This window comes from Gymnoscopelus microlampas (assembly GCF_963454915.1).
Source record: "Gymnoscopelus microlampas genome assembly, chromosome: 12".
NCBI classification, from domain to species: domain Eukaryota; kingdom Metazoa; phylum Chordata; class Actinopteri; order Myctophiformes; family Myctophidae; genus Gymnoscopelus; species Gymnoscopelus microlampas.
The window spans coordinates 13,564,416-13,578,986 of NC_139949.1; the positions used below are offsets into that span (position 1 = coordinate 13,564,416).

General features: G+C 39.6%; 2 protein-coding genes across 2 annotated transcripts; one reads left to right on the plus strand and one right to left on the minus strand.

Moving 5' to 3' along the window:
• Positions 1-403: 403 nt before the first annotated feature.
• Positions 404-3,279, plus strand: banf1 (barrier to autointegration nuclear assembly factor 1). Its single transcript, XM_084074543.1, has 3 exons — positions 404-530; positions 2,132-2,276; positions 2,970-3,279. The coding sequence occupies exons 2-3, from the start codon at positions 2,151-2,153 to the stop codon at positions 3,114-3,116; spliced, it is 273 nt and encodes a 90-aa protein (XP_083930669.1). The 5' UTR covers positions 404-530; positions 2,132-2,150; the 3' UTR covers positions 3,117-3,279.
• Positions 3,280-5,083: 1,804 nt separating this feature from the next.
• Positions 5,084-6,918, minus strand: gng3 (guanine nucleotide binding protein (G protein), gamma 3; the record flags this gene model as incomplete). Its single annotated transcript, XM_084073878.1, has 2 exons — positions 5,084-5,212; positions 6,820-6,918. 2 exons carry the CDS (start codon positions 6,916-6,918, stop codon positions 5,084-5,086), a joined length of 228 nt encoding a protein of 75 aa, XP_083930004.1.
• Between the last annotated feature and the right edge of the window lie 7,653 nt (positions 6,919-14,571).

Consider the following 14,571-nt stretch of genomic DNA (forward strand, 5'->3'; position numbering starts at 1 on the left):
TGAAAATAGCAGATCTACAAGCTCACAACGCAGCGCCACATTGTGAGCTTGTAGATCTACTTTCACTACTTCTTAAACTTTCATTTCATTTAATGGAAATTATGAGATTTTTCATTGTATTTATGAGGTACTTGAGATAAATGTTGGAATTGTTGAAAAGTTGTGATTTGTTTTTGTTTAAATCTTTTGAATATAGGTATATAGGGCCTATATATATATATATAATTATTTTTTATTTTTTAAATGGGATATTTACTCGCGACCCACAAATGGGTCCCGACCCACTGTTTGGGAAACAGTGGAGAATGTGTTTTGTTCCTGTTCTACGGTAAATGCCTACAAATCAAAATCGAGGCGGACTACAAACATGGACGCACATGACGCGGCAGCATTGCATTGTGGTCGCGGATGTGTCTGGCTGGAACGTCTGGAATGACCAGTTTTTTGTTTGAATAAAACCGAAGGCAGCAGGAGAAGTCTCTAGTAGTAGTACTACCATTTAAGGCTTTAAGACCAGACACCACACTAAGGTGAGTGAACACACAGTTAATATGGCCCTTCACTGTTCAAATAAAGCACGCTGTATGAAGGAGTCATTATGTATGAAGGAGTCATTATGTTCTATGTTTTCTAGAACACAGTTGTTGAAGCTCGAGGTAAACTTCATGAGAAGTTAGCTGAACGTTGAGGGCTGCGACTGGAAAACATAATGCCTGCAAGCTAAGCTAATCGTGGAAAAAGTACTCCATTTTTTTTTTTTACTTAAGTAAAAAGTATCAATACCACAATGTGGAAGTACTGTTACAAGTAAAGGTCCGGTATTCAAAATGTACTTGCGTAAAAGTGCAAACGCATTGGCATCAAAATGTACTTAAAGTACCAAAAGTTAAAGTATTAACATGTTTGAAAATGGAAAATAAAAATTAATATAAAAATTGTAATTAAGTACATTACTTGAGTACATATATTCAGTTACTTTACACCTCTGTTATGTGCTGTTACACATGTACTGTTACACAGTGAGTAACGAGTAATGACTGCAATGCTAGTCAGTCAGTCACTGTATCTTGTAAATGATAGCCCGCTTGTTTTAAGCTAACGTAGCTAACGTTAGCAGTAGCACTGGTGGAAAGAATGGCTCGCGCGAATTTTAGGCTTTGTCGCTCAACAAAAAATACGTATTTTCAAGTGATAAGAGTCATGTCGACACTGAAGTATTATTAATATTATTATTCGACAATTAAGAGGTTATTTTCATATTTATTGTGTGCACCGGACCGCCAAGATGCGCGTGACGTAATACGCGTCATTTCCGGCTTCATTGGTATTTTGGTGCGACGTTGCCCCCTGGTGGACTGAAAGTAAATGTTCTGTCAGTGGTGTTACAAGTAAAAGGCCTGTCCAAAATGTTACTTGAGTAAAAGTACAAAAGTATTGGCATCAAAATATACTTAAAGTACCAAAAGTAAAAGTACTAACATGTTTGAAAATAGAAAATAACAATTATACAAGTACAGTACTTGAGTACATTGAGTACTTGAGTTCTGGGGCAGGTCTCAAACATAAGCAAAGCACTGCATTGGTTCTCAAACTTATTAATTTCAAGGACCCCCATGGCTCTGAGAGTGAACAAATGAAGTTGGTGAAAATTGGTGCCATTTGTAAATCACGTTTGAAAACTCACTTGTACTCCTTGGCTTTCGATGATTCAGACTGAGGTTGCTATTTCCACTTGGCAATGTGTCTATAACTCTATATGTTGCACCCTATATGCGTTTTCCCCTCTGTTAATTGTGTATTGTTTTGCTCTTAGTATTTTAGTTTATGTTTTGTTACTGAGTGTGCAGCACTTTGGTTCAATGCTGTTGTTTTAAATGTGCTCTATAAATAAAGTGGATTGGATTGAGTCTCAGAGTTGCAGACCAGTAAGGATCCTGTTTTGAACCCCCTCAAGGAACCATAAGGGTCCTGGGACCTCACTTTGAGAACCACTAACATAGTGCATTGATTGAAAAACAATGGATAATTGTGCACAATATAAAACAAAAACAGTGAAATAACAATTCATACTAACAGACATGTCAGAAAACCAGTAAAATGGTAAAATGGTGTCGATTCGTTCATGTTACAGATAGAAGGAACTGCCAGCCATGTCGTCAACATCCCAGAAACACAAGGATTTCGTGGCAGAGCCCATGGGGGAGAAAGACGTCAAGGCGCTAGCAGGCATTGGAGAAGCACTTGGGAAAAAACTAGAAGATAAGGGCTTTGACAAGGTAATGTCTCATTTGAAGTTTGGTTGCTTTTTGTTTTTTGTATGCGTATAGAAAATGTGTAAATATCGTATAGGATCTTTGCAATGACGACAAAATATTGTACCTTTTTTGTTCCTTAGCTTAGGGGGTTCCCAAACTTTTTAGCTTGGGATCCAAAAGATAAATTTGACGTATCCCTGAGACCCAAACTAGTGAGAATAGTCGATCTACAACTACAAGCTCACAACGTGTCGCACCGCTGCGCATTGTGAGCTTGTAGGTCTGCTATTTTCACTTATTACATTTTTTTAATGACATTTTATCATTTTATTTATGAAATTATTTTGAAAATGGTTGAATTTGTATTTAATTTATGAAGAATTGTTGGAAAATGCTTAAATGTTTTGAAATGATAATAATTAAAAACATCTACTCTGAGGAAGATGTACCGGTAGTAACTTAAAAAAACGCAAGTCTTTTTGTCCTGTACTCGGCACCTTTATAATAAAGAGGCTTATTGTCCGAGCTGCTCTAGTCTCTTCTTCCACGTTCATGTTTTAAAAAATGTTTGAAAATGTAACATTGTTCAACAGATGAATTTATCAGAATAGAAACGATTCTGACGATTTAGCAAAATGTAATTATCTCAAATAATTGTGGATTGCGTTGTGACAGGCCTAGAGTAAAATTTGTTTTGAATATCTCCATCCACAGGCTTATGTTGTCCTTGGGCAGTTCCTGGTGTTGAAGAAAGATGAGGAGCTCTTTCGAGACTGGCTGAAGGAAGCCTGTGGGGCGAACTCCAAACAACAGGGAGACTGCTACGGTTGTCTTCGGGAATGGTGTGACTCCTTCCTGTGAAGCATATATTCTGTTGTTCCTCTGTTATTTGTTTTGTACTTTCGAAGCCCCAAATGTACATTTTTACCTCATCACCGATTCTTGACTCAACTCCTCTGTCTCATGAACACAAAAAACAAAAGACAAAAAAACGTTTATTAATAAAAAATGTGTTTTAAAAGCTGCTGCTGTTCACTAATGTTTTCTTGTTGTGCAAATCATCACCCTTTAGTTAGTACTTTTGATAGATTCGGTGGTTGTTCTTTTGAATGTTCAGATGTCCAAGTCTATGATCTATAGCAAGCTTACGCTGGCCTTGTCCCTTCTACAATGATAAAGTCAGTCCCCTATGTGACCCGATACTCACCGTAGAGATGAGTCGTCTTCTCGTAGCAAAGTAACACATTGTAAATCACAGGACTATTTTATGGTTTTATGTTTTAATGCTGGTACCAAATGTCACTGTTAAAGCAACAAAAGCAATGTATTCTGTAGGCTGAAACACTGGTTGGTTAGACTGTGAAACCACTCTGATTTGTATATTTTGGGGTTCATTCAAATGTGTTTTGTTTTGTAATTAAAACGAAATTAAGTTGGTAATGGTAGCTTTTTATTTCAGTGTTTGGTATTCCATTGTTACCTTCTAGCCAAAGCTATGTTCAATACATTGAAAATGGAGTGGACAACTTTTGAAACTCTTGAGCACCTTACAGGATCTGATATTGTTAAAATGACGGTGTGTACACTTTTGTTAAGTACAACATTATAAGAACTGTTTATTCTTTCCAAAAATAAATAGAAAACGGACTGTCGTAATGACAGCTGATGTTGTTCAGATGGCCTAGGTGGTGATTTGAGTTCAAGCTATGCTAATTTATACTTTGTCGTAAGACCATGTCACTCAGCAGCAGCTGTTTGAAGGAGTATACAGGTACGTTAACCTTTGCATTTCCAGTGGAATGTTTTGGGTGTGTGCTTGTTGTAATATAAAATATTGACGTTACTGTATGTTCAGATTTGCTGCCCACCAGTACCACTTACACGGCTACACTTAAATACATGGTCACACAAATATTTGCAGCTTAATTTAGGCTCCAATGCATGACCGTGTCGCTGGCTGTAAAGAACATACTGTATCTTCAAGAAGATTGGTTGTTTTCGACAAGCCATACAATTGTGCGATCGAGTATAAAGTAGGCAATACATGGTTGCAATGTCAATATAAAGCTTGAATGAATAATGATACCCCTGTCATAAACTGTTATTGTCCTCATTTGATACGAGTAACTACCAAAATAAAACACCAGAGCAAACATGTTTACAAGTGAATGAAATGCGTCTGTGCCATGGTGAGGTTTAGTTTCATTCATAAACATAACCTTCAACGAAACAATTTGTCAAATGGATGACATTTCTGGTGTTGAATCCCCTTTTTGATGTGTCCTATAGTACTTGTTGTAGGCCAGTGGTTCTGACAGTATACAAATGGAACCAAATGGACCCTGACGGGTCCATTTGGTTCCATTTGTACACTGTCAGAGTTAAGGAGGGTCCTTGAAATGTAAAAGTTTGAGAACCACTGTTGTAGGCTATACTTAGGCTCACTGACCGATGCTGATTATGTGACTTGTGGACTAACGCCGCTATTACTGTAAGACATTTCATTCCACTTTATTATGAGTTGTAGGCTAACTGGTTTCAGCCCAGTCATGGCTTGGGCCTGTAGTATTAATAGGTGAGTTTGGTGAACAGTACCCCAATTTTATTTGTATTTTTCCGTCCCCTTGTAACAACAAGACAGATACTGTATAGCAGGTTTAAAAGTTTGCTCAACACATTTTGTAGTGACAGGTGTACTGTACATCGGAAAGGTTTCCCAAAAACTATTATACATTGGTGCTCTTATTAAGATTTGATGTACAGGTACGCACTGTACATACATGTACATACTGTACAGCTCCTACTCGTATAACAATCCCTGATGTGTCTCAAAGCAGAGCACAGAAGAACTTCTTCTCCCTGAAGGGGTTCTCTGAAGTGGGCACGGGGGTGATGAGTGGGTCGTCGCACATGTGTGCGTCGCAGTACGCCATCAGGTCAGCTGCGGCCTTGGATACCTTCAAGATATTGAGATTATAAAGCGATAATCAGATAAAACAACAACCAACGTTATCGGTTTATATTAAATGTGGTGATGTGTTTATTTTGAAGGTTTAGAACATGCTTAAAGGGACACTGTCAAGATTTTCAACACCATACCTCTTTGTTGTGTAATTTACCATACTCTATAGTAGGGATGTCCGATATTATCGGCCTCCCGATATTATCGGCCGATATTAGCATAAAAATTGATATCGGGAAAATATCGGTATCGGTTTTTGAAAAAAAAATATATATATTTTTTTTTTTTTTTTTGCTTTATAAATAAGTTACAGGAGTTCTTACTGTATATGGTGTGTGTGATATGAAATTTGAGCTTACCCTAATCACAATAATCCCCGCATATATCGGTATCGGTTGATATCGGTATCGGTAATTAAGAGTTGGACAATATCGGTATATCGGTTATCGGTAAAAAAGCCAATATCGGACAACCCTACTCTATAGGAAAACTACAACCGTGTGACCTTGTCATTTGCTGTTTATGACAAGAGGATATGAAACAGATTATTGTAACAGTGGCCATAAACCATTATGGTCAGTCAGTTTCTAGAGTGGCCATCTAATAAGCTGTATGGTGAGCCAGGCTGATGGCTTGCCCACAAAATGCATAATGGGAATTCAAAGAAAGGCCGAAACAGGCAGACAGGGAAAATGTCTGTCAATGTGGATCATTGGATTGCAAATACTGTTGTTTCTACAGACTATGGTAACCATTAGCAAATAAATGAAATGCACATACAAATGTGATGGTGTCCAAAAAAAAAGTAAAAGGTATCATGTGAAAAGCAGGTCTATAATAAGATTCTTAAATGGCTTGTTTGAAAAGACAATACATGTTGACAGGTGTATATCAATATTTGATTTCATTGGCCTCACTCACATAACCCCTTGGAGTATTAATTAAAATCTAATATAGTCCTGGAGTAGCTCTCAGTTTCCTTTATGAAATCAAGTTGATTCTAGCCATATCCATAATTCATATCCATGAATCCATGTGGATCCAAGTGAAGCTTCTCCAAAAGTATACCAATAGAATAGAATTTTGCGAAAAGTTCAGGGAGCATATATGAAATATTAATTGTAGACATTTTCCTCTCTTCAGACCAGTGATTCTCACCCCTAGTCTCTGAAACTCAAGAGTACAGCTATTTTTCTATACTACCAGGTAGGTGATTGCATTCATGAATAGCAGCAGTGTTTTGCATCCCCAATGCTACCGATGAATCCAAGGTAAAGAACAGCATGACGGTAATTTGTCAAATCGGTCTTGACCTGCTGCTCTTCTCTACCTTCATAACTTTCATCCAGGCATCCCTATTTTGTGCATGTCATTATGGGCGAAAACCTTCAAACATTTGAAAAAATAACAGATCTATAAGCTCACCAAGACAAATCCATGTACATATTGTACTTCCTCAGTGTTACTATACTGTATCTATTTATAATTCAGAGAGTGTACAAATGTAATGCATTTGTGCACCCCCAGAGTTAAATTGATTGATCATTTTACAGTGTAATGCACTTGTATTGTATAAAAGTTGAAGCACTGGATTTGCCTTACCTTTATCCTGCAAAAACTGGCCTCTATTTTCAGTTGCTCAACCAACTTCCTGGCCTGGCCCACACTCATGGTGCTATTCACTGGGGTGTCTCCTTTCATCCTAGCCGCATGGGTAAGGAAATATGAAAAATGACAAACACAACAGCGTTTAAAAACGTCATGGATTAGCGGTGCTGGTGTACTCTGTAAAATGTGTTAATTTAAAGCTAGGGTAAGTGATATTTTTTGGTAATTTTTTATTTTTTGTTAAAAAGGTTAAAGTACTAGATTTTGATAGTAATCATTGCTACAGAGCGTTTGTTCGGTCGCAGGGTCTCTCCAGCTGATTTTACATTTCCTTAACGCAATCTTCAGCTGGTCTTTGTAGCGCTTCTTCTGCCCTCCAGCAGAGCGTCGACCATGGTGTAGCTGGCCATATAGCACTCTGCGAGACAGCCTTACTACATGGCCCAGCCATTGTAGCTGATGCTGAGTGATTGTAGCCTCAATACCACCGCAGTTGGTCCTTGAGAGTACTTCATAATGAGGCACACGATCGCGCCTGGTAATTCCCAGGATGCGCTGAAGGCAGCGTTTGTGGAACTGCTCTAGGGCCATGATGTGGTGGCTGTAAGTTACCTTTGTGCGGCGATGTAGATTCTTGTTTTGAAAGACCCGACTCAGCAGTTTTTTTGTTTCAAAAGAAAAAAAGCCTGGGAGAACCTTGCAGGAACGCTGGTCTTAGGACCTTGTTATCTCCTAACCAATCAGAGTGCTCCAAACCCAGGCGCTGGAATCCAGCGCCTGGGTTTGGCTCCGCCCCTCAAGACCATCGATTGGGCTCGTTCTTTCAGTCTACCGATAGAGAGCCGAGCTGATAAGAGTTCCACTTCTGGTCCATGGTGTTCTCAGGTGAACTAATGGAAAAAACCCTAGTTTCTCAGCCATGGAGCGACAAAAGTCATTCCTTGCATCAGGGTTTTCCAGTCAATTTCCAGCAATCTAGTCACCACCTTTTGGGTCCTCGCAGCCACAAGGGGGGGGGCGCACATGTGGACTGTGGCCATGTTCACATGGTGATCTGTCCAGCATTCTGCACCTCTCATGGCACGAGTGATGTGAACGTCTCTGATGTCACTACGCCTCACTATGATATAGTAGTGTATCAGGTGTCAGTGTTTGGAACGCGGGTGCATCCATGATGTCTTGTATTTAGCTTTCTGCTGAAAGATGGTGTTGGTTATGGTCAGGTTATGCTCAGAGCAGAGACTGAGAAATCTCATCTTATTTGCATTAACCTGGCCAACTCCATGTCTGCCAAGCACTCTACTCCATATCCTGTTGTTCTGGCATTAAAATCCCCAAGCAAGAAGATGTCATTCTTGGGGATCCGGCGAAGAGCCTCGTCCAGTGACTGTAGAAGGAATCCTTGGCCTCACTCTCGGATGGCATGGATGGTGCATAGGCACTGAGAAGTGTGGCGAAGCGATTGTTAACCAGGGGGATACGGAGGGTCATTAGTCTCTCACTAATGCCAACAGGTGTTTCAGTGAGTCTTTGGTAGTGGTGTGTTTTTGATGGCTAGTCCTACGCCATGCAAATGTTGTCCTCCTGACGGGTAACCTTTCCGGATGAACGTGTAGCAGCCCATCCCTTTCTCTATTAGAAAGCCTTCATCCAGGATCCTGGTCTCACTCAGAGCAGTCGATGTTGTAGCGACTCAGCTCAGCAGCAACCAAGGCTGTTTTCCTATGAGGTCTATCAGAGAGGATAGATAGGTCCAGGAGAGTCCCTACATTCCATGTTGCCAGTTTTAGGTTACATGATACATACTCCGCAGACCCCCATTTGAAAGCTTTTTTTTACCAGGACCCCCAATCGAGAAGATTTTTGCTGTTGGATTAGAATAATGATCTGAATAGTCTTATACATTCTCTCAGTGAAATAATAGTGAAATTAAACTGTAAAACAGTTTAATCGAACCAAAAAAACAAACCAAAAAAGGACCCCTGGAGGTCCCGGGACCAGTGTTGCAGATTCTGTGAGAGAAACAAGCAACCAGGTCTAGGAAAACCAGCGCAAAAGAAGCGACTATGGGCCACATGAGTACTTTAACATGTACATCAGCTATTTGAAAATAGCAGATCTAAGCTCACAACGCGTCGCGATGCGACGCGTTGTGAGCTTGAAGATCGGCTATTTTCAAATCAAATCTTGTGGGGAAATTATAATAAGCAGATCTGGCAACCCTGACCGGGACCCCACTTTGAGAACATTGAACGTAAAGTGGGGTCCCTGGACCCCACTTTAATGTTGCATTTCCTTGAGTCAGTCACAACTGAATTCCTTTCTCCACGCAGTCTCACCCCCAATGGATATTTGATACAGTGTGATTTAGCCTTGTCATTCCTGCCCAAAGCATTTTTTGTCCTAGAAACCAGACACTTCACCTTGACAAAATCAGAAAACACTCTCTAAAAGAAGATGCAAGAAAACAAAAGAAACAACAACTTTGAAGGTTGTCATTTTAAGTCATGGCTGTAACACACTCTCTTTCTCTCTCTCTAAGATACTGAGATTTCACAATATTTCCACCAAATAAATGACAGTTATTGCAATTCAAACATGAGGTCTATGAAGGCCTGTATGTTCTGCAATACAGGCTAAATATCAATCAATATTTCGTATTAAATATAGTACTACTGCTGTATCAATCACTGGCAGGTGCAATGATTAAAATAGTTTTAAAGGCTACAGAATTTAGGCCTACCTATAAAACGGGCCATTCACATACCATTCACCTTGGCCCACTCAGACTCACCCAACAAATCACAGAGATGTCCGATTTTGAATGAATGAATGTAGGCACCACACATTTTTTAAATGATCTTAGGAAAGAAGATGAAACACCGACACATAACTTATGGAGATGGAATCAAGAACGATGGACTATCAACAAGAAAAGAGACAGACAGCAGCAGAGCATAGAGACAGAGCATTTGATCTATTCTGAATGACTCCCTATTTCATTAGTACCCCTCATCCATGTTTGTGCTCTTACCCGTATTGTATTCTTCTGCGAGTGCAATCTTTCCTCCTCTCTCTCTCTCTCTCTCTCTCTCTCTCTCTCTCTCTCTCTCTCTCTCTCTCTTCTTTCCCTCCCCCCCTCTTTCGTCTGGTGATATCGGTGTAGTTGGACCCCACCCCTCCAGACAGCCTCGATGCTACCCTGCTTTGTATAGTCCAGTGCACTGCAATTCTTCTACAATGAACAGTAAATGTGTGGTACAGTGCATGGGTTGAGATGCTGTAGGATGAAACACCCCTCGGCAGGAATGGTACCTACCAAGCAAGGGGAGGGGGAAGCATTGGTGAATATTTTCTCATGAGGGCGGACCATACCATATCCCTACTCTAAGACACTGGGAAATGTGTGGTGGGGGGGTGAGTGGTTGGTCTCTCAGATTAAAGCACTCATAATTGGAGCAGATATGATATTGTAATTGGCACTATAGTAGCTATTTTCTTTTGTGTTAAGGCTAAATACAATTTGGATTGCACAAATCAACAGCTTCAATATCATGCTATTTCTGTCTCTACTGGCATTTGTGATGCCCCCTCCTCTTCTGTTGCTATGGGGACTACTGCAGTCTGGTTTATTTATTTTATTTTAAATGTATTTTATTTTTTAATTATTTCATTATAAACGTTTTTCAAAATAATTCCATAAAAAAAAACATTAATTAGAGGAGAAAAAAAGTAGTGAAAATAGCAAATCTACAAGCTCACAACACATCGCAACGTGTTGTGAGCCACCTGATTCGGATGCTATCAATGCATTGAATGGGACATTAGATCGGCTATTTTCAATAGTTTGGGTCCCGGGGAGACGTGGTGAGATCAAACTTCCCTTTTGGGTGTCAAGCTAAAAAGTTTGGGAAGCACTGCATTACAGGGCCCATTGCCAACAGACATCATGTGAGTGTCATGGGGAAGCAGACTGGCCAAGGCTGAACATATGAATGGGTTCCACTTCAGATTTGGCACATTCTTGAGAATTCTACGCCTTGAAAACAGGAATGACTGCATTATCATTGCAGAATCTTTGTTGCTAATAGCTAAATGGATTTTCTACAATATTATAGATTAATCAAGTGCATAATAGGCCCTAATGCTGTCTCTCATTTCCTTTCCATTGGTGACTTTTATTCTCGTGTTAAGACCTAAAGTTTGTGGGCCTACATAAATGCAGCAAACAAGCAGGCTCGCTGAGTGATAGAAATGCCATTGAACACGTTTCTCCAAATGAGGAAAACTGAATGACTGGTGGCCTTATGATCTAAATCAGTAGTTTTCAACCTTTTTCGTGTCAAGGACCACCAAATTGACACATACTGTATTAGCCCAGGGACCCCCATTTGAAAAGATATGCCAGGGACTCAACCATTTTAATTTCTTGGGGGTCCCAATCTACACTCAAGTATCATCATCATTAGTGTTCATGTAACTCTGGGAATGTACACTCAGAGTTACAGACATAAGGGTCAATTTGGTTTCTAACTATTCATTTGGCTGGGGACCCCCTGGAACCCCCTCAAGGACCACTGGTGGTCCCCGGACCACTGGTTGAGAACCACTGATCTAAATGAGAAGTCACGACAATGTTCTATAAACGTAGGCTAGTATATTTAGAACGTCAGCACACCGAACACCAAACCAACTCATTAATTAGCACAGAAGGGCAGAAGGGCTCCCTGTAGTTACCCCTATCGCTCATGCTGGGTTACGAAAATACACATACTAAACAAATTGCTGGATGAATGACACACATGCATTCCCATAACACATTCCCCATAACAAATAATAACACAATAATACAAACATGGGTGCGCTGGGAAGTTGCATGGGAAGTCAGATTATGTCAATGTAACAATTTATATTTCAGACATTAACAATGCATTATGAGCTCTATTTTTTATAACTGTAAAATGAAGAGTTAGGTAGGCTGTAAATATTGAAAGAGATATTGATACCCTAGATTTAATTTAATATTTCTGATTACATTTCTTAACTAGCACAACTGTAATTAACTGTGGAAGGCCTTTTGGGACAAAAAACAGGGAGAATGAGGATGCCGTGATTGAAGTTCATTTGGGGACATTACTATGCAACGACTCCCTCTGCTGGATGAGACTTCCCATACAATCATGCTGAATAATTTTGAATAAAGACAATACTCTGTTGGGCAAACACACTACTATGGCAGTTACAATTCTTATAGTTTTTTTTAAATAGCCATTTAGAATTATGGCTATATCAAATTATGCAAAAGTGTGTTTTCCCATTTCCGTCTATTCAATGCAATTACTGGGATGCTTGATAGCGTGACAATTAATTATGAATTAATCAATTTATGTGATTACAAATTAGAAAATGTTTCTGTTATGTTTTGAAAGATGGAGAAAGGAGCTCTCACATGGACAGCACACCTATTTCTACATAGCATAATTAACCACTTAAATCTTAGAGAAAGAGAGAAACAGACTTGAGTTGCAACCTACGCTTTTCACCTTTCCACGTAGTAGCTAAACGTCAGCAGCATGGTCATGGACAGCACTCACCTAACCACATAGCAAAGCTTCAGCACCATGGACAGCACTCACCGATCCACATACCGTTGTAGCATAACTAATCTTCAATACCATGGACAGCTCTCATCCATCCACGTAGCTTTATTAAGCTTCAGCACCATGGATAGCGACACTCAAAACAACACAATAGGCTCTATGCACAGCAGCCATAGTGTGAAGAAATTCACAGGTGTTACCCAATGATACTAATGAAGGCTCTGTTCCATTCTGGTCAAACAGAGTCAGGGTGCAGAGGGTATCCGCATGCTTAAAGTGAATGGCACATCGAGTGGCAAAGCGAGGGGCAAAGCAACATGCAAAGTGAGTTTAACATTGTTTAATGTTGTTTAATGCAATCAGATATGACTTTTCTGTTTGGATGCATGGGCTGTCAAGGCCAGAAAGTATTTTTTTGACACTCAGTAGGCATTCCTGCATAACTTCCGGGTTTGATGATGATGTCACACGCATACCCTCTATTGTGGATGTTGGCTCACTGGAAACACTCTGCTACACCAGTGGGTCTAAAATGTGGGTCCAGGGACCCTCATGGTTCCTTAAGGGGTTTCCAAATGGCCCCTTACGGGTGTGTAACTCTGAGAGTGTACACATGGAACCATTTGTACACTCTCAGAGTTATGGGGGTCGTGGAAATTGAAAGATCTGAGAACCACTGTGCTACACTAAATGGAACAGAGCCTTCATTAGTATCATTGGTAACACATGTGAAGGAAGTGATAATATGGCTGCTGTGCATAGAGCCTATACCTCAGACCTGCAATTAAATGGTATTATTACCTGTATGTGGTCAGTGTGGTCACACGGTTTAATTTTGTAGTCATTTTTTTTAAAACTTAGTTTACTTATTTAAATCCGTACTTTATATTTGTATTTTAGTTTCTGTACCTTTATTTACACGGAACTGATTATGGCACTATTATTTTCACTGCCATTGCATCTCTCTCTCTCTTTCCATGTTTTCCCTGCCATATGCTTATTTTGTTGATTTTTATACTGTTTTTTACTGTTTATAACCATTATTGTCATAATTAATACAAAATCTTCTGGACAAATATGGCTATATGTACTGTACATATAGCCCTGCCTTGGTATGGGTATTGCTAGGCAGATGAAAATCGTCCAGTGACCAAGGGGAATTGATGTGAGAGCCCAATAATTGATCTTCTCACCCCCAAACCTCTATAAAATAGTGCTTATGTAATGATAGACAGGCAGCTCTGGGGTTGGGTGTTGGTATATCTGGATCATCAATTGCTTTTTGTCAGCTTTATTGATGGTGATGTTACCACTCAATAATTTCCAAATAGACACTGAGGGCTTGACCGTTGACCGCATGCAGACTGCTGTTCAGCCTATCACAGTGTACTGTCCCCATCGACGAGGTCGCTGGAGCTCAGGGCCCAGATCTGCATACTCCAATAACATGAGCGTGTCTATTTAACTGTGTGACAATACAGTCCAAGTGTGTTTCAACTGCTATTTGCAGTACACAGCAACGTCCTCAGTATTAATTTAACTCTGAGAGTTATTTATACCCCATCATATGATAGTGTTGCTTGCCAAAAATAACTGCTTGTCAAGCTAACAAATGTGTCCAGATTTATTTGACATAACAAGAATACATATGGGTACAGCGCATACCCTGCAACAAATACATATTCCTTGAAAATCTTGAGGTTAAAATAATATCTACTTTTTTCCATTGTGGGCACGCGCAGCAAAGTGTCCTCCTAGCACTCCTACCTACTATACATACACACTAAACTATCACACATGTACGTACAAACAAACATCCTCATACATTTCTAACATGTTCTCTCATTATGGTTAAATAGCAGAGCATAGCATGTTTAAACCTACTGTATGACAACACTGCTAACCAACATGTTGTGATGTAATGCTTCGTTAACTTGAAAATCAGTTCTTGTCGGCAAGTGCCACATAATATGGGGTATAATTAAATTAGGCTTAATTATAAATGTTTACACTCAGGAATCATGTCAACACTGAGTAGCACATGCTGTTACAGTACTACCTTGAAAGAGGAAAACCAAAAAGGGAAAATGAATCACAAATAGTTGTATTCTTTTTATTATTCCAGTTTTTACTGGATATTAAACAT